The following is a 22,687-nucleotide window of genomic DNA, read 5'->3' as shown; positions in this document are numbered from 1 at the left end:
AGACACCCAGGGGAGTGAATCTCCCTGGCAACGTGGAATATGACTCCCGGGGAGGAATGTAGACCCGGCATCGTGGGACGGAGATCATCTTCTTGACCAAAAGGGGGATGTGAAAGGAAATGAAATAAGCTTCAGTGGCAGAGAGATTCCAAAAGGAGCCGAGAGGTCACTCTGGTGGGCACTCTTACGCACACTTTAGACAACCCTTTTTAGGTTCTAAAGAATTGGGGTAGCTGGTGGTGGATACCTGAAACTGTCAAACTACAGCCCAGAACCCATGAATCTTGAAGACAGTTGTATAAAAATGCAGCTTGTGAGGGGTGACAATGCGATTGGGAAAGCCATAAGGACCACACTCCACTTTGTCTAGTTTATGGATGGAGGAGTAGAAAAATAGGGGAAGGAAACAAACAGACAAAGGTACCCAGTGTTCTTTTTTACTTCAATTGCTCTTTTTCACTCTAATTATTATTCTTGTTATTTTTGTGTGTGTGCTAATCAAGGTGTCAGGGAATGATTTAGGTGATGAATGTACAACTATGTAATGGTACTGTAAACAATCAAAAGTACGATTTGTTTTGTATGACTACGTGGTATGTGAATATATCTCAATAAAATGAAGATTTAAAAAAAAAAAAAAAAGAATAACCTCCAGAGTGACCTCTCGACTCTATTTGAAATCTCTCAGCCACTGAAACTTAATTTTGTTTCATTTCTCTTCTCCTTTTTGGTCAAGAAGTCTTTCTCAGTCCTATGATGCTGGGTCTGGGCTCATTCCCAGGAGTCATGTCCCATGTTTCCAGGGAGATTTACACCCCTGGGAGTCATGTCCCATGTAGGGGAGAAGGCAGTGTGTTTACCTGCCAAGTTGGCTTAGAGAGAGAGAGGCCAGATCTGAGCAACAAAAGTTATCTGGGGGTGACTCTTAGGCACAATTATAAGTAGGCTTAGCCTCTCCTTTCCAGCAACAAACTTCATAAGAGAAGCCACAAGCTCAAGGACTCAGCCTTCTAATTTGGTAAACCCCAAAGCTTGTGAGAATATCAGTAATTCCCCAGGTGGGGAAGTTTAATATTGTCACATTTTCCACCAGTCCCTCAGAGGGGCTTTACAAATACATTTTTATTCCTGCCCACATTACTTTGGGATGTATGGGGGTTTCACCCTAACCTGTACAAACCAACTAGATCTCATTCCCTATTCAAAGTTCCATGTATTTATGGTCAATTAAGTATTTATTGCTGGTCTACTCTGAAAATCCCGTTTTGAGTAGAGTTTATGAATGCATGATAAAATATTTAAAACATGGTGACTCCACTAGAATAAAGAAATACCTGAGGGCATGAATTATGTCTTATTAAGTATTGTATCTCTAGGGTGTTGCACAAGGCATTTTACACATAAGGTATACAATAACTATCCATTTTATGAATCTATTCATGCATTCACAAAAGTTTATTGATCAACTAATATATGCCAGGCACTTTTCTGTGTTGTAGGGAAAAATCAGTACCCTCACAGGTAAATAAGGAAAGAGTCATGCCAGGGTGTTAACAAATTTAGTCTCTCTGGTTTCTTACAGTCCTCTCTCTCAAACTGTGATCTACTCAATCTTTTTACCTATTCAGAGAGGTGCCATATTTTCACATGACTACAACCTGACTGTGGTAATGAATGCACAACTATGTGATGATACTGTGAACAACTGACTTTACACTGTGGATGACTGTAGGTTATGTGGGTCCATCTTACTCCTCATCCATCAGCCCCAGTAGCTGTTCCAATGTGGTGGTGGGGGTTGGGGAAGAGGCAGGTCACTCCACCATCTCCTTCTCTGCAGCTTTTCTAGCTGGAATTAGAACTGAGAAAGTCAATCTCCAATTTGGGAAAGCATGTTTCTTAATATATAGTAAAAGATTCTGACTGATAAAATACATTTTCATGAGACTTTCTCCATGAAAAGTCAATATATTCATATATAGGGCTTGCACGAAGGCACAGGACAAAGAAACAAAGAGCTAGATTGATGAGGAAGACTCAAAGAAATGAACAGTGATTTTAATTTTTTCGCACATTATAAAATAAGGCACTTCCAATTACATTAAATCAAAATAAAGTAACACGTCAAAAATATATTCAGGGAAATACACATTATAAAATAAGGCACTTCCAATTATATTGAATCCAAATAAAGTAACATGTCAAAAATATATTCAGGGAAAGCATATTTACTAATAAATTTAAGTCACCAAAAATATAAATAAAAATATTCCAATCACAAGGGTATATAATGCAGTTACAAAAATGTGTAAATTCTAGTGAGAAAATACTACATACTTCAAACATAAATTTATGAATTTAAAAACAGAGAAAAAAATATGATATGACTGGGGAAAAGAACTCCAGAATGCTGTCAGTCTTTGAAGGACAATGATACTCTGCGACGTTTTATCCTAGAAAGCAGCAGAGTAACATTTTCAGGAGTTCCTCATCTCACTTCAGAAGATTTTAAGACTTCAAAAGCCTCTTTATTTCACATTCTTTCTTCCTCCACATCTAATTCCTCTTCTTTAACTCATTATGACTTTAAACAAAATATATTTTATGTTGCATTTATTGCTTATATTCATTTATTTGATAAATTACTGATTTTAAGTGGTCGCATTTATTTTGCTCTAAAAATAAAATTTCTATTTTCATGTGCATGATGCATAATTAGTCTTTTTCTTGGAATGGAGTTTCTAAACATTTCCCCCACTCCAAGTCCTCCATTAACTTTCTCTAGAGCAGGCATTCCATAATACTTCATATGATTTTCAAGATTACATCTTAGTGATCAGTTTTTTTCCCTCATATTCAGCTATATTTTCTCTCACTCTTTTTAACTGTATTTTTTGTCTCCTGAGCCCCACATACATGGATAATTTATTGTCATCCTTTTAAAGAAACCGACCAAATGCTTGATCATTCCTTGCCTTCCTTCTCCAGGCTAAACTGCATTTACCTTTCGGATTTTCTAAGTATACTTTGGTCACCAGAAATCTGATGATATCTGATCCTGGAACAGAACGGCTCTCTGAAGGGATCAGTCTCCAGGTCAGAAATGAAGCCGGAGTGAGGTTAAAGCACTCTCGACTCGGCACCTCGATGATCGTTTGAGTCCCTTTCGAGCAGTTGGTGAAACAAGAAAAGATCTGGGACTTGGAATATGTCCCTGGATTCCAGAGTCCAAGGTGGTTGTTTTCCTTGGAGGGACTGCCAAGTACCCCCTGGGTGCAGGAAGGATGTCAGGAGAACTTACATTAGGGGACCAAAGAATGAAGAGGGGGTGCAGAGGTCCAGAGAATAAAGTTTTGGGGAAGGTGTAGATTGGGCACTTGTTAGTCATGTTATAAAAGGAGAGGCGTCCAGAGGCATAGTCGAGGGAGGTTCTCACCTGCCCAGGGGCCCTCTTCAGGGAGAGAAGGGTTGGAGGAGAGGTGAGGGCCCAGTACTCATTTCCGTAGCAGCCCATTGCCCAGAACCCATTCTCAGGTGACAGAGAGAGGCTCCCCTTCCTCACAACATCGTCCCTGACAACACCCAGGAACCATCCCATCCCGTCCCCAACCTCCACCTCCCAGTACCACCTCCCTGAGGTGAATGTTTCCTGGCCCAGCACACAGGGCAGGCAGTCAAATCTCTGGGGGACTTCTGGAAGATTCTGCCAAGAATGTCCATGGGTCACACATTTGTTTCCCTCAGAAAGGATGAGTTCTGGGTGAGCTGTATTTGGATCCAGTGTCACGTTCACTGTAGAGAAAGAAAACCCATTCTAATAAGTAATCAGTAGTTTTTTTGGGGGGTGGGTAGGGAGAAATATTATAAAAATATTAATTTCATGATATTGATATGCAAACTGGCAAACAATAGGTTCAGTGACATGAGAAATTTAAAGTGGAAGAACTTTCTGGACACATAAAACAGCCTCTCAATCAGCTCCTGAGGAACCCTTCAGCCGAAGAGCAAGAACCACCAATAAGGTGGCTACCCTATTTTTAATGATCCTAGAGAAATATTCATGCCAACAGAATATATATTCTAGTTCAATCTCAGCTCAGCTTTGAAAACTAGGATGACTATCTCCCTAACATTTTTTCCTCTTCCTTAACTAGGTATCTTGGGAATAGGCACTAGGAGATCAAATTATTTTATTTAATTCTTGTGCTTCTATTAGCAGTGCAAGCTCTGATCTCATACAGATCTGATCCTTGAACACATGGAATGTAAGCCCAGGACTCTCATATGTTTCCTGAATTACTGAATATTGACTGATGTCTCCCATATGTAACTGCAAAAGAGAGAGGCGAAAGCAAGCAGTAAACTCCACAGCAGATTATTCTCCACGCTCTTTCTGTTTTCCCACCTTACCTTTTTCACAGCCCTTCCTCCCACTCAGGACTACAGCCCCAGCAAGAAGCAATCCACAGATGAGCAGCATCTGCCATGAAGGAGGCGTCCTGCATTCTGCAATAGAAACCCAAGAATTCCATTAATAATGAAATTACAAAAGTTTCAAGAATGTCCTTTCTACTTTCTATCTGAGCAGCAACAAGGCTGTAGAAAGGGGAACAATTAGGCTCTCAAGGGTCTACTTCTCCCTACCCTGTGCAAGCTGAGTAGCTTTATCGCTTATTTCTCCCAGAAAGACAGACAGGCAGGCAGATGGACAGATGGACAGACAGGCAGTCTCACACACACACACACACACACACACACACACACACACACACACACACACAGAGTTTTTTTTTCCCCTCCTTTGCTGATTATACCACCATAGTCACTGGAGTAACTGGGATGGGAAAAGGGGAAAATAACTCAGGCCCAAATCATAAAGATGGTGTAAGGGAAACTTAACTTTTAATTCAGAAGAAAATCTACCGTGAGGAATAAAACAAAGTGCTGTGATTGTTTTCACATCAGAAGAAGAGACTGTGTAGGAAGAGTGAGAAAGGGTCAACTTAGAATTTAGTGTACACCCAACAAGAGAACTTATCGGCTCTCATTGGGGAAGTGAGGGAGAAAATCAGAGCAGGGGGTTTCCTATGCCTCCTGAAGCCAATTGTGCAAGAGAGAGCAGAATATTTCATCAGAGAGAAGAAAATAAAAATCAGAGGAAAAATAAAATGAGTAAGTATGAGTTTATTTCCCAAAGCCAAGAGGAATGTACGGAACTACCAACCTGAAAGAGAAAAAGTTGCCCTTTTCTCCTGACCCAGAAGAGGGTTGCTGATGGAGCAGGTCACGTTCACCGTGGAGAGGTTTCTGACCAACAGAGATGTCTCCACGTGGAACAGCCCGTGACGGCCTTGAGTCAGGGCCCCAGAGAACGAGGGCAGTGCCTGCCCTTCCATGTCTCTCCACTGCACGTGGGGCTGTGGGAACCACCCATCCGAAGTGCATGTCAGCTGTATTTCTCCATCCTCCAGCCCCTCCATGGTGATGAGTGGGGACGAGCCTAGACCTGGAGAAGAGAGTAAAGGAGCTAAAACCTGGGGTTTTAGGGTCAGTGACTTCACTGAGTGAGAAGAGGGGCATCAGAGGGCTCCTGGAAGAAAGAAAAGCTTAAGAGGGCATTAAATTCCAACTGGGAATGAGACTGGCTAGAGGGTTTTTGTGCCTAGTTTTGCTTTTAATTTTGTTTTTTATTATTCCTAAAGCTATGCAGGGACAGATTGAGAGGTAAGACAAATGCTCACACCCAACATTTTTCTTCTAATCCTGAAAATAATGTAACTTTGACCAAGATTTGGCTCACATGGACAGGATGTAAGAGAGTAAGAGAATATTCTCGAAGATGAAAATCTTACAAATACTTACATCCAATGACATGAAATTGGTGGAGGTCCATTTAACTTTACAACATGTGTCCCTGCTTATATTTCCTAAATTTATTACTTTAGGTTCAAAATCATGGGAGAAACAGCTGATCATTCAAGATTGTCACCTTTGTCCACAATGTCATTTGCTAACCTCAGAAAATCATTTCTTACTCCCAAATATAGACAGTGGGAACTCATCATGTCCGAAGTAGTTTTATCTTTCCTCATCCCTCCCTGGCAAAACTGTCAATATTTACAATTTTGTTTACCTGTTGGGTCTAGTTTATTCTTTAAATTATTACACTTCCTAGTAACTACACATTTTCCAGAATTTTTTAACACCTTATAAAATAATGAGTCTTGTATAAAGTTACAGAATAAAATTCTTAGTTTTCCCTAAATATGTGGTCACCTTTTGAAGATACTAGGAAGGATGCATGTTCTATATTCAAAGACTTAAATTTGGTCCTTTTCAGTTTGTAGACATTTTGTATTTCTCACAGTTCCTGCACATCAGAGTGTTCAATTTTAATTTAAAGGATGAATGTGCATAAAAGAAACTTGAGATGCCAGTGAAAATTTCCAGGAACTCGCATGTTAAAGCCATAATAACAGGTGTTAAATCCAAAATATCCATTTAAATTCCTCACCTGCTACCTTTAGGTCCAACCTGGCCTCCTGGTAAACACCATCTTCTTCAAAAAGGCACCGGTACTGCCCAGTATCTGAAATTCTTGCGTCGTGTATCTGCAGAGTCAGTCTCCCCTCAACGATGGCATCACTCACCAACGCTGTCCTCCCTCTGTATTCTTCCATCTGCTCTCCAGCCACATGGTCCCCATCCACATACACATAAACAGCAGGAAAACGGTGGTATCGGACCCACCTCACCTCCATGCTCTGGGCATTAGCCTTGGGGGTAAGGTAACAGGTCAGTTGTATATCTTCTCCCACTTCAACAAGGATGGGCAGGGAAGGTCCAATCACTTGGAAGGACGCTGTTAAATATGACACATAAAACACAAGCAAGACTCAAAATGGAGAAACAGTGTCATCAGCAAGAATAGCTTTACTAGAGTTTGGAACCCATGGGCATCCTGGGGAGCTCTAAGGTGTAGGGTCATTCATTGGGGGCTTGGTGAAATCAGTACAGACGTTGTCCCTGTTCAAAGCAGAACCATCCATGCTGTGTATCTGTCCTGCAAAATTCACTATCAGTACACTTAAACCTGTACGCCTATATCCCTATATCTGTTTCTATCTATATTTTTCAGTTATATCCAAATAGAAAAAAGAATTTTGCAGTGAAAACTCCCAGAATAAAATCAACACTCTATCACTTCAAATCCAGATGACCTTAAATTAATTCTTAATTTCCCTTTGCCTCAGTTTCTTCAGTAATAAAATTTGGATATTACTACCAATTTGGGGTTAAACAAAATAATCTCTACAAATCCCTGGATAACCATGCAGTGCGAATGGAGGCATTTGGGCCTGTGAGACTTGAGGATGTTGGAGCCAATTCCACCCTCTGCCTTGGGAATGGGGAAGTGATTGGTAAGTGTCTCAGGTGGATTTTCAGTAAGAATAGTTAAAAAAATTCTTCCCATAGATTTGTTTTTAAAATAACTTATAATGTAGGTCCAGCTACCATATTTCAGACACAAAATGGATTCACCAATCTCAGATGACCTTGAGAAACATTATAAGACCAAGAATTGGTCTTATAATATACAAAGCACAAAACAATATACAGAGCACAAAACAACCATGGATGCACAAAAGGCATCTAAACCTCTCACTGTGGAGAGTAGAGAAGATTTTCTCAGGTTTTTCTTGGATCCACGCTATGTTATACTTTGAATTCTCATTAGGTCCTGGCCTTGCCAACTTTGCTTTATTCAAAATGGTAGTCATAATTCTCTGTCAATTGGTAAGAATGCTTTCACACAAGTTATCATCATTAATAAGAGAAATTCAGGCATAATGTCACAGATTCCCAGGATGGGAGTCAACATAAGACTGAAGGTGTAATGTCACCTTTATGTCATTAGCCAACATTTGCTGGGAAGCCTCTCGAGAGAGGAAATCAGCCATTCACACAGTTCTACTTTTCAGATTGCTCCTTGCAATATAAGCTACAATTAGACTCCTAGTTATTCCAAATATTGTGCTCACTTTGTCCTCCAATGTTACCTAAAATATTTTATCTCCATTCCATATGTATCTGTTAAAATCTGAAGACAAATAGGATCAGAGAAAAAAAATGAGTTAGGAATTGATTTGCACGCTTCTCCATCCAGGTGTCTTAAAGCAAATTACTTAATAAAACAGACTCTTTCTTCATTTCTGTCAGCCATTGGATGATTTTCTCCCCTGTCCCTCACCTGTGGTACACATCAAATCTCAAACTGACTTAGCTTGCCAGACATAGGTAATTAGGAGGTAAAATTGTTTTTAATATGGATTTAAAGAAGATAAATATAAGTATGGAAATCATTAATTAGGTGAATTATAGATACATGAAACTCTTGTTTTTCCAAAATCCAAGTTAAAACTAGTGTAAAGTTCTAGATAAATCATGCAGTCCTTTTGGTTAATAATTGACGTTCTACTAGAATATGAGTTCTTTGATAGCAGATCTGCATAATACACATCTTTTGTGTTTTTTTCTATACAATTCTGTATAGAATACAGTCTTCCACACAATTTGTGCTTATATTTTTTTGTTCTGTTTTGTTTTTGTGTCGTACATGTATGTTCTTGAAATGCCTTCTGAATATCCACGAAAAACTGAAATTCCTTCAGAAATGTGAAGTACGCAGAATTACATGCTAAGCCTGAAATCTGAAAGTTACTCAGTGTAACATATAATCCTTTTTCAATCACCATATTTGATTAAGTGGGCCATCTCCTACCTCAAATATGCTAAGTTATATTATCATTATCTCTAGACTCTTTAAAGCTGAAGCTACTTTAGATATTGAATTCAACTTCCTCACTTTAAAGATGAGAAAAATAGAGATCAATGAGTTGCCAAATTCACACAACAGGGATTAAGAAGTTGCACTGTGAAGTCAGACATAGGTTAGAAGGTAAACATGACAGCTGTGTAGTGATTTTTGGCAAACCACCTATATCTCTACAATTGTTTCCCAGCTATAAATAAGGATAAGTCTATTACCTATCTTTTATAATTATTTTAAGAATACAATGCAATAACTCCTGTAAATCACTTAACATGTTGTAATGCATATAATAAATATTTTAAAGATCTACTCATTATTTTTCTAAACCAATAGTATTATTTGTCAGAACAGGAACTGGGATTTCAGTCTCAGGACTTGTACTGAGAGTTCGGTTTGCCAGTGGCCCTTTGGGGTGGGTCCTTACCTCTGAGCCTCTAAATCATAAGGATAATGCAGGGGCAGCTGTGAAACTCCTGGTTGCTCAATTGTACAGCCTCACAGCTCCGGAGGGTGCAGCCCTCCTTCCCCCACTTGACAGGGAGCAAAGGAAGCTCTGTCTTTCCATCTTGTTTTATTGTGGTCCCTGGAAGTTCAGGGGTGTGTCCTGCTCACTGGAATAGCATGACTTGGGACGGTACTTCTTGTGCTGAGCCTCCAATGGGTATGTGGATTCAGCTGGGAGGACTTAGAGTGAGTGACTCTTCACCTGAAATCTTCCTCGGTGACAGAGACATGTACCAACCTGTCCCCAAAACCGGCTTGGCTTCCTGATCTGTAGCCAGCAAGCTCTTCCAGTCAGGGTTTCTGTCTCCTCAGGTGCATATACAGCCCCAGGCGGAAGGGGATCAGAATGGAAAGGTAAGGCTCACAGGTGTGCAGAACTCCTCAGACTGTGGAGTCACCTTTGACCTTCCTGCAGCCCTTTCTTTTATCTTTCTGCTCTGATGGGGTCGAAGGTGTCTAACTAGCCTCTGGTACCTCCCATGTGGGTTGAAGGCTGTGCCTGAGCTCACCTAAAGTGCATGCACACAAGCACACACACATGCATCCCTTTAACAGGTGACATGGAGAAGAGAGTATCGATGGGAGGGGAGAGTGAATGATACAGGTCACTGCACATCTGGGCAGAGGGCAGGCCTGTGGTCATGGCCTGGGAGCAAAAGTCGTAGAAAGGAGGGAAACGATAAGGAGTTAAAGGAGAAACTGATGAGGTTCAAACATCAGCTGTTCATTTTTTAGACACTTTAACTTGGGTTCAACTGCAAGGGAAGAAAAAGAGAAAACAGGAAAATGAATGCCCCAGTCACAGGGTCCCAGCTGCACTTGGGAAAGCAGCAGCTCCCTGACAAGGTTATGAGGACCAGGCACAGAACCAGCGACGGGAAGAACCAAGAGCGGGGTTAAAGAGTGGAGCCTAGGGGCGACCTGCAGCCCTCACGATGACGCCCTAGCGCTCAAACCAGACGCGCCTTCAAAGGCCCTCCAGAGCCCGGACGGCTGCGCCCTGCCGTCCCCCACGCACCAAGGGCTGCTCCTTGTCCTCCCACCACACCGAAAAGGGACGATTCCGCACCGCTCCGGGCGTCCATCTGGGCCTCACTGGAATCCCCAGCGCGGCAGCTGACGTCGCGGAAGAAGCCCTGGTGGAGGTTGTGGGGTCCCCACATTGCCGGCCCCCTCGGGTACTAACTGAACCTGAGACTTCCTAAAGTCCTGCCTGGGTTTCTCATCCGGACCCCGAGGCGCTCACAGGCCCCTCCCGCTTTGTCTTGGAGCAGCGCCTTTCATCCGCAAGGGCAGAGACCCTCCCAGGTAGCGTGGGCAGCCTGCCCTACTTACCCAGCTCGGTCTGGAGTTTCTCTGGTAAAAGAAAGAGAACAACATGGTAAGGAATTTGGTCTAAGGAAAGGGGAAAAAAATTTTTTTTCAAAAAAAATAAAAGCAAGATCCCCTACATTTGATGGGAAAACTCAATTTATTAAAAAAAAAAATGCAGAAAAATATTGATCCTTTCCCACCAATCACCTGGTTTCACAGCTGTTCCCTTTCTCTGCACAACAGAAATGCTCTCATTTCTACCACCCCATGATTCTGTTTGTTTCTGCTCATATTTAACGTATCAGCTATAAAAATGACATATGTTCATTTTATAAAAACATGGTATAAAATATATAGACCCAGGCAGTCATCTATAATTGCAACTAACTGATAGAACATATACATGTGTGTATATACATATTTCCTTTTTATTTTTCCCTATATCCATTTATAAAAAAAAACAACTGTATTTTTATACCTAAATACATAGGATTTCTCAAAAGTCTTAGTGCAGTTTTAATTTTTTAAAGCCAAAAATGTTTGCATGATTGGGAATGTGTGTTTATAGAGAGACAGAATGATAGAGAGACAGATACAGGTAGATAGATGTAATTTTGATCATTGAATGATATATCATGGGAATTTTTTCAACCACTAAAATCATTTGAAAATGTCATTTTCAACAATGCTATAATTTATACTACGTAAGACATTTAACGCACCAGTATTTATTTGTTTTGCTGCTATTTATAAATGAAGCTGTAATTAAGGGTCTATTATATAAATAGCTGTCTCCATCCCTGATTATTTCCATATGATCAATTCCTTGAGTTAATCATCACGACACAGTATAGAAAAACATTTAACTGGAAAGAATGTAGTTTTATTTTCTTTACAACATGATGCATCTGTGAGTAAAGAAAATCAATGCAGAAAGATAAAAAAATAAAAATAAAAACAAAACTACCCAGACTTGAAAATGACTGAAATACCATTAATAGCTATTCAATCAAAATTCCCAGTTATATTTTGTAGCTTTTAATACATATTACTAAATGCCACATTTTTTTCTTTTAAACATTATTATGTGTTATGAAACAGCCCCTGCAGCATTTCCTGTTAATCGGAGCATGTTGGTGCTAGAGATGAGAGTACTAACCTGGGATGGAGATCACTGCTCCCTTCTCTTCGTGGAGGAGAACATTGTGGATGAAGCAGGACACAGTCTCTATGGAAGCATCTCTGACAAGAAGAATGGCCTCCACATAGAACAGGCCATCTTCATCTTGGATGTGATGTTCCGAGCCAGTCAGCAACTTCTCTCCCTCCATGTCCTCCCAGTAAACCTGGGGCTCTGGGTACCAGCCTGTGGCAGTGCACACGAGCTGGACTCCACCTTCCACACGTCCCTCCATGTGGATGTTGGGGGCAGATCCCAGACCTGTACATGGAAGCAAAACCATGGAGAATAAGATTTCCGTGACACCGGTTACAGGGAGAGGGCAGGAGCTCAAGGGCCTGGGAACAGAGTATGGTCCAAAGCCTTCTTCCTGTTCAAATTTGAGTTAAATCTACTTTACATTCTCCCCAAGCCTGGTTCTTTCAATTTTAGAATCTGATCAGTATTTTTCTTCAGATCCAGACAATGGAACAAGGGAGGGTGGACATAATGACATTTTTTTTTTAATTTTAAACAATTTTTAATTATTAAAATAAAATTTTCATATGGCAAAAAATAAAGTAAAAAATTACAGAAGAGTTTAGTGCAAAAAGTAAAGTCTACCTCTATTGCCAGTCCCACTTACCAGTAGCAGTCACTTTAATTAGCTTCTCTTCTTTTCTCTCCCCTTTTATTTTAGGGCTTGTTATTAACCTTACATTTTTTAAATTCATTTTTATTGAGATATATTCACATACCATGCAGTCACACAAAACAAAGTGTACATTCAGTTGTTTACAGTACCATTATATAGTTGTGCATTCATCACAAAAATTAATTTTTGACATTTTCATTACCACACACAAAGTCAATAAGAGTAAAAACCAAAGTGAAAAAGAACAACCAAAGTAAAAAAGAGCACTGCGTGCCTTCCTTTTTTATTTTTTCCCTCCTCCCCATTTTTTTACTCCTCCATCCATTAACTGGACAAAGGGGAGTGTGGTCCATATGGCTACCCAATCACATTGTCACCCTCATATACTGCATTTTTATATGATCATCTTCAAGATTCATGGCTTCTGGGTTGTAGTTTGATAGTTCCAGGTATTTACTGCTAGCTATTCCAATTCATTAGAACCATAAAAGGGTTGTCTATATGGTACATAAGAGTGCCCACCAGAGTGACCTCTCAGTTCCTTTTGGAATCTCTCTGCCACTGAAGCTTATTTCATTTCTTTCACATTCCCCTTTTGGTCAAGAAGATGTTCTCCATCCCATGATGCTGGGTCTAGATTCCTCCCTGGGAGTTATATTCCATGTTGCCAGGGTGATACACTACCCTAGGTGTCAGATCACACATAGGGGAGAGGAAAGTGATTTCACCTGCCAAGTTGGCTTAGCTAGAGAGAGAGGGCCACATCTGAGTAACAAAGAGGCACTTGGGAGGAGGCTCTTAGGCACAATTATAGGCAGGCCTAGCCACTCCTTTGCTGCAACAGTCCTGCCAAGGGCAAGTCCTGTGGTAGAGGTCCCAGCCCATCAAAACACCAGTCTGCTAGGACATAATGACATTTTGCATATGTCTCTATTACCACATGCAATTATGTTTTGTAATTTGTTCATGAGCTCCTCCATGTCATGAACTCTTTTTTTTCATCTTAACCTTAACTATGTAAGGCACTTTGATATTTTAGATGATTTCTTGGCTCCAATTTAAACATAATATTTGATATATAGTCAGAAGTCACCTCCATTCCTACACTTTCCTTCTGTTGGGGATTTTGATTTTGGGCAGCAAGTATCAACTCAAGGTTTTGAAATGGGAAGCTCCGTGAGGAGTTCTGGTGTCCAAATATTCCATTCAATGGGAAAAATGTTCTTGAGAAATCCTAATTTAGAAAAATTTATATAAGCATGATTCCTTCCCTATTCAGCACTACAATTCCTGAACCTCAACAAAGGGAACTAACAATATTTTCCATAGAAGGGAATTCTGTCGCTGTCACCTGCTGGGACAAGTGTATCACTCCCTTCACCTAGAGCCCTAGAAAATCCACAGCTTATTTTCAGGTGTCCCCAACAGCAAAATGCATTTGTATGTGCCAGCCAATTCAGCAACACAAGGATTATTTTATCCATCTTGAATCACCTTGAACATAATAGCAGTAATAATTATAGTCATGGGTGTTAAGGAAAGATATTAGAGAAAACAGGGTAGTAAGGAATAAAGAAGGAAACAACATCTACCAGAGATGGTAACTCTTTCCCTGGCGGGTAAATGGATTTGCCTGATTTTCTCTTTAGCATGTGGAGGAGATAGTCCTGTCAGGGAACCATATGAAATTATACTTTTCAGATACTGTTTTGTCCATAAGAGAGATTCCTATTTCATCCTCACTCCTTTCTGCTTGGCAAATACATAGCATTGTGCAAACCCTTGCCATTCACACTGGGTATGTCCAAAACCATCTGTGAATCCCCAATTAATTGAACACTATTTTAATATTTGACAATCTACATAAAAGCACAATGTTCTTAATGTCTTCAGTCCCATCACTAGCTTTCTAACTGGAGGCATTGCACAAAGATATCAGATTTTCCCATCTCAGCTACTGCATATATGAGGTTGGGTAGACAACAACAAATTCCAGTGGGATACCAACGTTGGGCAGTCAGCTGGGCTCACTCAGGAATTGACTTGCTCTCGTACAACAGCCTTTGTGGCACAAATTTGTGCATCAGCAAAATTGCTAATGATAACCTTTCATGCATTTAAAATAATCCTTAAGAATAGTAAACATCATGTAAGTTAAATCTGTCAAAATATTTTATAAGTGAGTTTGCATTGAAGGCTCCATGATCACTTGCCTTCAAATGAATGCAGTTAGAGGACTGAGCATTAGGAATTGCTTTGATGGTTAAAGGGAATGCTACTGTCAATAAGCTTACCATAAGTTACTATACTTCTCTCCCAAGGCCCTGTGTCTTTTCCTGAATATTCACCTGCTACTTTGAGCTCCAAGCTTGTTTCTCCACAATAGCTCTCCTCCTGGTAACGGCACCAATACTGCCCATTGTCGGAAGGTTGGATGTTGTAAATTTTCAAAGCCACACTTCCAGCTGCAATGTTGTCCTCTATCCATTCTACGCGGCCTCTGTACTCCTCCATCTGCATCTCAGCCAGCTCAGCTCCGTCCCGCTGTGCAAACACAGGGGTACTGGGCTCCGAGCGGTACCACCTCACCTCCATGTGCCGTGCAGTCCTCTTGGGGAGCAGCTGACAGGTTAGTAAGACATCTTCCCCCACCCTGGCCAAGATAGGATGGGCAGGACTAATCACTTTAAAGTCATCTACAAAATAGTGAGAAAGAAGGACCAGAAAATGTCAACCAGAGGCTTAATATGCTTGCTTTGGGATGCCCAACCTATCAAAAATAGAGGCACCCGGAGGAGTGAGGCCTTTATTTTCATTTTTTAAAGAGATATCCAGCATGATGATTTGCACATTTGGTTGTTACAAGACAATTCTGTGTACTGAAAATAACTTGCAGTTCAAAAATTTGAGCAGGAATGCTAAAATTCCAAGCTTTCAGACTTGGAACCTCAATTTTTTCATCTTTAAGTTACTAAAACCACCACCCCAGGTTTCTGTTATTCTCAAATAGAGTTATTTGTAAGTTGACTTATTTAAATCGGGTAATGTATTATTGTTAGTTATTGATACCATAACTACTTTTCCTAAACTCCACATGATAAATCACTTCATTGGATTTTTCAGCTCTTCAGGCTTGCTCTTGCATTGGCTAAAGAAACGGATTTTAATTTTTTCTGGAGAGGGCAAGACTCTAGTTAATGGGAGCTGTATACAATCCGGTTCTTCTGAGGACAAGCGAGGGGGATTAAGGGCAGTGGTTTATCTAGTTTGAGTCTTTCAATGAAATTTTAAGTGTTTTAGACCTCTGTCATTATTTTCTGCAAATTCAAGATATGCTCAATAATTCATATGCTATTTTAAAAAATAAGTTAATGTTATGTATATTATGTTCTTTCTTATGCTAAAATTGCTCCAGGGCCATTAGCACTTTCTCTGTAAAGATTCAGTCATCCTAAGAAGAAACCTCACATTGCTTGGTTTCTATTCACTATCAATTAGATGCTATCTGAAAGGTTGGCAGAGAACTTGAATTCTTGAATTATTTGCTGTGGAGTCTAAATATTAATCTAGAATTGAAGTATTACCATCTGGATGCCTCTTTTACAAACTAAGAAACTGAAATGCTGTGAGGAAAAGACAACTTCACTGTATCCCATAGTTTGGGGCAGCACCGAGTCCAGAGCCTATGCCTCCTAAGTTGCTATCCCATCTTTTTCCCATTTCATCAAGCAACATCTTCCATGAGACTCTGATATTTCCCTCTGACACTGAATTTTGTAAATCCTTTTTCAAGTTACAATATTTTGATGGACAAAATTCGGCTATTGAGATTTCCAAGTCCTTCTCTTGGGAGCTCCCTTCTTGTCTATTATTTTTGAGTGTTTTTTCATTGTTTAATTTACCAAGAAAAGCAACCACTTTTCTTGCCTCCTAAAGTGCTAACCTGCACAGAAAAAAGGAGAAACGATAAAAAACTTAATATGTTCCAGGCATTGATGCAAGTGCTTTTTGTGAATGATCCCATTTGATCCTAAATCCTGTGCTAGCCTATGAGACATAGGTGCTGATATTATCCCTACCGTAAGGATGAGGAAACCAAGACATACGATGTTTAAATAATTTTCCTAAAGGGATACAGGTGGAAGAGGAGGGGCCCTTTTTGGAACACGAGCACTTGGTCCCTGAATCCACACTCTTAATTAAATGTTTTACTATCCGTTTTAAGATTAGACTTCTGCATCCAGACTGGACCACGGGGGCATTAGAGTACAATGAAGGGGAGGAGGAAACCCTACCTGATGGCCTCATGGTCAGCAGGATGAAGAAGAAGGAGGCAACTGCCCCAGACAGATGGTACCCTGGAAAATCCACCATCTTTCCTGGAGCAAACACAACAGAAAACAGGACTGTACCTCCATCAGGCTGTAAAGCACCAGGCATCCTCTGTGTTTTCCCCTGGTTGTGTGATCTTATGGGGGCCATCAACAGGAACCCCTTCCCCATAAATGACAAAATGGCTTGGCTAAATTTTCTGTAGTTGTTGATCCCTCCTGATCTCTTCCCTAATCTGTTGTACTTCAAGCTATTTTTGAGGCCATGATTGAAATGGAAAGCACTTCTGAGCTAAAGGGACAATATTAAAATCCAAACCAAAACAAAACATTCCTTAGGCCCATCTGCTGTAAGCATCAAATATATGTTCTCTTCCTCTTCTGAGCCCCTTCCTCAGAGTCCTTCCTCAGTAGTTTCCTAGATGTAGGGGAAAGAGCAAGAAGTTTCTGGGTCCCAAAGCTGCAGCCAGGAAGACATCACTCAAGGGAATGGCTTGGAAAAGGAAGAGAAGAGCAGGGGAAGTGGTGCCTCTAGCAGAATATGATCAAGGAGACTACCTTATAAGGGTCTTTCAGTATAGTCTTTTTCTTTCTTTTTTTTAAATTCAATTTTATTGAGATATATTCAGATACCATACAATCATCCAAAGTGTACAGTCATTAACAGTACCATTATAAAGTTGTGCACTCATCACCACAATATTGAAGATTTTCATTACCCACCCCCCAAAAATAAAAATAAGAATAAAAATTAAAGTAAAAAAGAATACTCAAAACATCCCATCTCCCCCTGTCCCTACCTAGTATTCATTTACTTTTTGTCCCCATTTTTCTACACTGGATAAAAGGAGCATGGGCCACAAGGCTTTCATAATCACACTGTCACGTCATGTAAGCTATATAGTTATACAATAGTCTTTAAGAATCAAAGATACTGGATTGCATTTCAACAGTTTTAGGTATTTCTTTCTAGCTATTCCAATATTCTAAAAATTAAAGAGGGATATCTGTATAACACGTAAGAATAAGTTCCAGAATGTCCTCTTGACACAATTTGAAATCTCTCAGCCACTGAAATTTTATTTTGTTTCATTTCTCTTCCCTCTTTTTGTCAAGAAGCCTTTTTCAATCCCTGTTGCTGGGTCCAGGCTCATCCCTGGGAGTCATGTCTCACGTTGTCAGGAAGATCACACCCCTGGGAGTTCTGTCCCATGTTGGGGGGAGGGCAGTGAATTTACCTGCAGAATTGGCTTAGGGAGAGAGGCCACATCTGAGCAACAAAAGAGGTTCTCTGGGGGTGACTCTTAGGCACAATTTTAAGTAGGCTTAGCCTCTCCTTTGCAGCAACAAGCTTCATAAGGGCAAGCCCTGAGATCAAGGGCTCGGCCTTCTAAATTGGTAATCCCCAATGTCTGTGAGAATATCAGTAATTCCCCAAGTGGGGAAGTTTAATATTCCCACAATTTTCTTAAGTCCCTCAATGGGGCTTTGCAAATACATTTTTATTTTCTGCCCATGTTACTCTGGGATGTATTGGGGCTTCACACTAACCTGTGCAAACCAACCAGATATCACTACCTATTCAAAGTTCCATGTAATTATGGTATTTGTATAAACTGAACATACAAGTTAAATTACATAGTGTGTTACAGAAAATACAGATTTTGCACTGAATAAACATCTCTTCCTTTGGTCCCACAGAGAAGTTGAAGGTTAAAACATAGTCCATATCATCCTTTACCCTTTAGTCTAATTTACCTTATTCCTAACCAAGTCCATTTTGTTCATATCTCTAATTGAAGTCTGATCTCTTTTTCAGCCTGTTTAACAATTGCTATATGGGGTAATACCAACATTTGTAGCTACTGAAATCTGACTCTGAGTCTCAGGTGTCATACAGATACCTGAAGTTCCAGTGAAGGACCAGGTTATACACAAAGAGCTCAGCATCTCAGAATTTAGAAAGAGCCATTACAATTCAGGAATATATGTAACTGCTCTAAGAGTTTACACTCCAGGAACCTTTACCATAAGGCTTCCCCTGATAAAATATGCTCTCAGATTCAATTTTCAGAGTTTGCACATTATAGTTAGTCCATATTAGTGAGGCGTTATAATGTTTGCCTTTCATTTCTGGTTTATTTCACTTAATATACTGTCCTCAAGGACATTCCCCTAGTTTCACACCTCACAACTTCATTCCTTCTTGGAGCCACTCAGTATTCCATTGTATGTATACATGACAGTTTGTTATTCCATTCATCACTTGATATACCCTTAGGCCACCTCCATCCATTGTGAATTGTGAGTAGTGCCACCATAAGCAGCACTATGCAAATGACCATGCATTTCCCTGTTCTTAGTTCTTCCAAGCATATACCCAATAATGGGGTTGCAGGACCATATGGCATCCCCATACTTAGCTTCCTTTGGAACCACCACACTGCCCTCCAGATGGGCTGCACCATTCTACTTTCCCACCAACAGTGATTAGGTTCATCCCTCCCTCCACAGTTTCTCTAGCACTTGTATCCCTCTATTTTTAAACTAGTTTTATTCCCACACCATACATTCCCTCCCAAGTAAATAATCAATGGTTCCCAATATAATCACGTAATTATGCATTCACCACCATAATCTATATGAGGTCATTTCCATTTCTTCCACAAAGAAAAAGGAAGAGGAGAAAAAAAAAAAAAAAGGAAAAGGAAAAAGAAGAAAATGACAAATAAAAAAAGAAAAAATAAAAATAAAATAAAATGAAATAAAATAAAACAGTCAGGCAACAACACTAATACAAAGAATCCCACACACTTCACTTATGTCCTCCTTTTATAGACATTTAGCTTTGGTATATTGACTTTGTTACAATTAATGGAAGCATATTACAATGTTACTGTTAACTAAAGACTCTAGTTTGCACTGATTATATTTTTCCCCAATACCATCCCATTTTCAACACTTTGCAAAGTTGAAATTCATTTGTTCTCCTTCATGTAAAAACATTCTTACATTTGTACATTTAATCACAATCATTGACCACTCAGTATAACTAGGTTTCACTAAGTTATACAGTCTCAGTCTTTATCATCTATCTTTCCTTCTGGTGTCCTACTTGCCCCAACCTTCCTCTGTCAACCATACTCACAGTCATCTTTGTTCAGAGTACTTACAATATTGTACTACCATCACACACTATTATGCTATCCATTCCATTTCTGGATCTACACAATCAATCCTATTGAACATTCTATACTCCTTCAGCATCAAGTGCCCAATCTCTACCCTCTATCGTACATCTCCTGATATCTTCATTTCTACATTTCTCTCCAAACTTCTCTCTCCTGTCTTTTACTATCTGTCTGTAGCACTTCTTTAGGATTTCTTGTAGAGGGGATCTACTGTTCATGAATTCTCTCAGTGTCTAGCTATAAATATTTTAAACTCTCCCTCATTTTTGAAGGACTGTTTTGCTAGATATAGTATTTTTGGTTGGAAGTTTTTCTCTTTTAGTATCTTGAATATATCGTACCACCATTTTCTCACCTCCTTGGTTTCTGCTGAGAGAGCCACACTCAGTCTTACCAAGCTTCCCCTGTATGTGATGGATTGCTTTTCTCTCGCTGGTTTCAGAATTCTCTCTTTGTCTTTGACATTTGACAACCTGATTAGTAAGTGTCTTAAAGTAGGTCAATTTGGATCAATTCTGTTTTGGGTACACTGCACTTCTTGGACCTGTAATTTTATGTCTTTCATAAGAGTTGGGAAGTTTTCATTATTTCCTCTATTATACTTTCTGCCCTTTTGCTTTCTCTTCTCCTTCTGGGACACCTATAACACATATATTCTGTGCTTCGTGTTGTCATTCATTTCCCTGAGCCCCTGCTCATATTTTTCCATTCCTTTCCCTATCTGTTCTTTTGTGTGTAGGATTTCAGGTGTATTGTCCTCTAGTTCAGTAATCCTTTCTTCTGCCTCTCCAAGTCTGCCATAGTATGTCTCCACTGTGTTTTTCATCTCTTCTACTGTGACTTTCATTCTCATAAGTTCTGTCATTTTTTTTTTTAATTTTTATTGGGATTGTTCACATACCATACAATTATCCAGAGATCCAAAGGGTACAATCAGTTGCCCCTGGTACCCTCATACAGCTGTGCATCCATCACCACACTTAATTTTTATTCAATTTTTAGAAACTTTTCATTACTCCAGACAAGAAATAAAGTGACAGATGGAAAAAAAAAGAAAGATAAAGAAAAGGAAACTCGAATCCTCCATATCCCTAACCAACCCCCCTCAATTGTTGACTCGTAGTGTTGGTATAGTACATTTGTTACTGTTTATGAAAGAATGTTGAAATACTACAAACTGTATTATATAGTTTGCAATAGGTATATATTTCTTCCCTATATGCCCCTCTATTGTTAACTTCTAGTTGTATTGTCATACATTTGTTCTGGTTCATGGAAGAGTTTTCTAATATTTGTACAGTTAATCATGGACATTGCCCATCATAGGATTCAGTTTTATACATTCCCATCTTTTGACCTCCAACTTTCCTTCTGGTGACATATATGACTCTGAGCTTCCCGTTTCCACCTCATTCACGCGCCATTCGGCACTGTTAGTTATTCTCACATCTTGCTACTGATACCTCTGTTCATTTCCAAACTAAGTTCATTCTAGTTGAACATTCTGCTCGTACTAAACAACCACTCCCCATTCTTAAGCCTCATCCTATATCTTGGTACCTTATATTTCATGTCTATGAGTTTACCTATTATAACTAGTTCTTATCAGTGAGACCCTGCAATATTTGTCCTTATGTGTCTGGCTTATTTCACTCAGTATATTGCCCTTGAGGTTTTGACATCAATCCATTTTTTTTTTTAAGATGGTTTTGTCCACACCCCATACATTCCATCCTAAGTAAACAATCGATGGTTCTCTGGATGGTCACATATTTACATGTTCACCACCTTCACCACTATCTATATAAGGGCATCTACATTTCTTCCACAAGGCAGGAGGGAGCATCAAAGAAGGTAGAGAGGGAAAAGAAAGAGGAAAAAAATGACAGCTAGGAAGTAGCAAAAGGAAAAGTAACCTTAAATCAAAGTAGGGTAAAGAGTCAGACAACACCACCAATGTCAAGTGTCTAACATGCCTCCCCTATCCCCCCCTCTTATCTGCATTTACCTTGATATATCACCTTTGTTACATTAAAGGAAGCATAATACAATGATTCTGTTAGTTACAGTCTCTAGTTTAAGTTGATTGCAACCCTCCCCCAATGCCTCCCCATTTTTAACACCTTGCAAGGTTGACATTTGCTTGTTGTCCCTTGTAAAAGAACATATTTGTACATTTTATCACAATTGTTGAATACTCTAGATTTCACCAAGTTACACAGTCCCAGTCTTTATCTTTCCTTCTTTCTTCTGGTGTCTCACATGCTCCCAACCTTCCTCTCTCAACCATATACATAGCTATCTTTGTTCAGTGTACTTACATTGCTGTGCTACCATCTCCCAAAATTGTGTTCCAAACCACGCACTCCTATCTTCTCCTATCACTCTGCAGTGTTCACGTTAGTATTTCCTGTAGGGTGGGTGTATTGTTCACAAAGTCTCTCATTGTCTGTTTGTCAGAAAATATTTTGAGCTCTCCCGCATAATTGAAGGACAGCTTTTCTGGATATAGGATTTTTGGTTGGCGGTTTTTCTCTTTCAGTATCTTAAATATATCACACCACTTCGTTCCTGCCTCCATGGTTTCTGCTGAGAGATCTGCACATAGTCTTATTAAGCTTCCTTTGTATGTGATGGATCGCTTTTCTCTTGCAGCTTTCAGGATTCTCTCTTTGTCTTTGACATTTGATAATCTGATTA

At 39.7% G+C, this 22,687-nt stretch overlaps 1 protein-coding gene across 1 annotated transcript; it reads right to left on the bottom strand.

The window, feature by feature from the left end:
* Positions 1-5,216: 5,216 nt before the first annotated feature.
* On the bottom strand, positions 5,217-16,839 carry BTNL2 (butyrophilin like 2). The gene is made up of 6 exons (XM_037844307.1): positions 16,761-16,839; positions 14,814-15,161; positions 11,811-12,092; positions 10,673-10,693; positions 6,515-6,862; positions 5,217-5,506 (listed from the first exon to the last, which is right to left on the bottom strand). The coding sequence occupies exons 1-6, from the start codon at positions 16,837-16,839 to the stop codon at positions 5,217-5,219; spliced, it is 1,368 nt and encodes a 455-aa protein (XP_037700235.1).
* Positions 16,840-22,687: the final 5,848 nt, after the last annotated feature.

The sequence above is a fragment of the Choloepus didactylus genome, chromosome 7 (genome assembly GCF_015220235.1).
Source record: "Choloepus didactylus isolate mChoDid1 chromosome 7, mChoDid1.pri, whole genome shotgun sequence".
NCBI lineage: Eukaryota > Metazoa > Chordata > Mammalia > Pilosa > Megalonychidae > Choloepus > Choloepus didactylus.
Note: the sequence above shows the minus strand (reverse complement) of the source record. Positions and strands in the feature narration are given on the sequence as shown.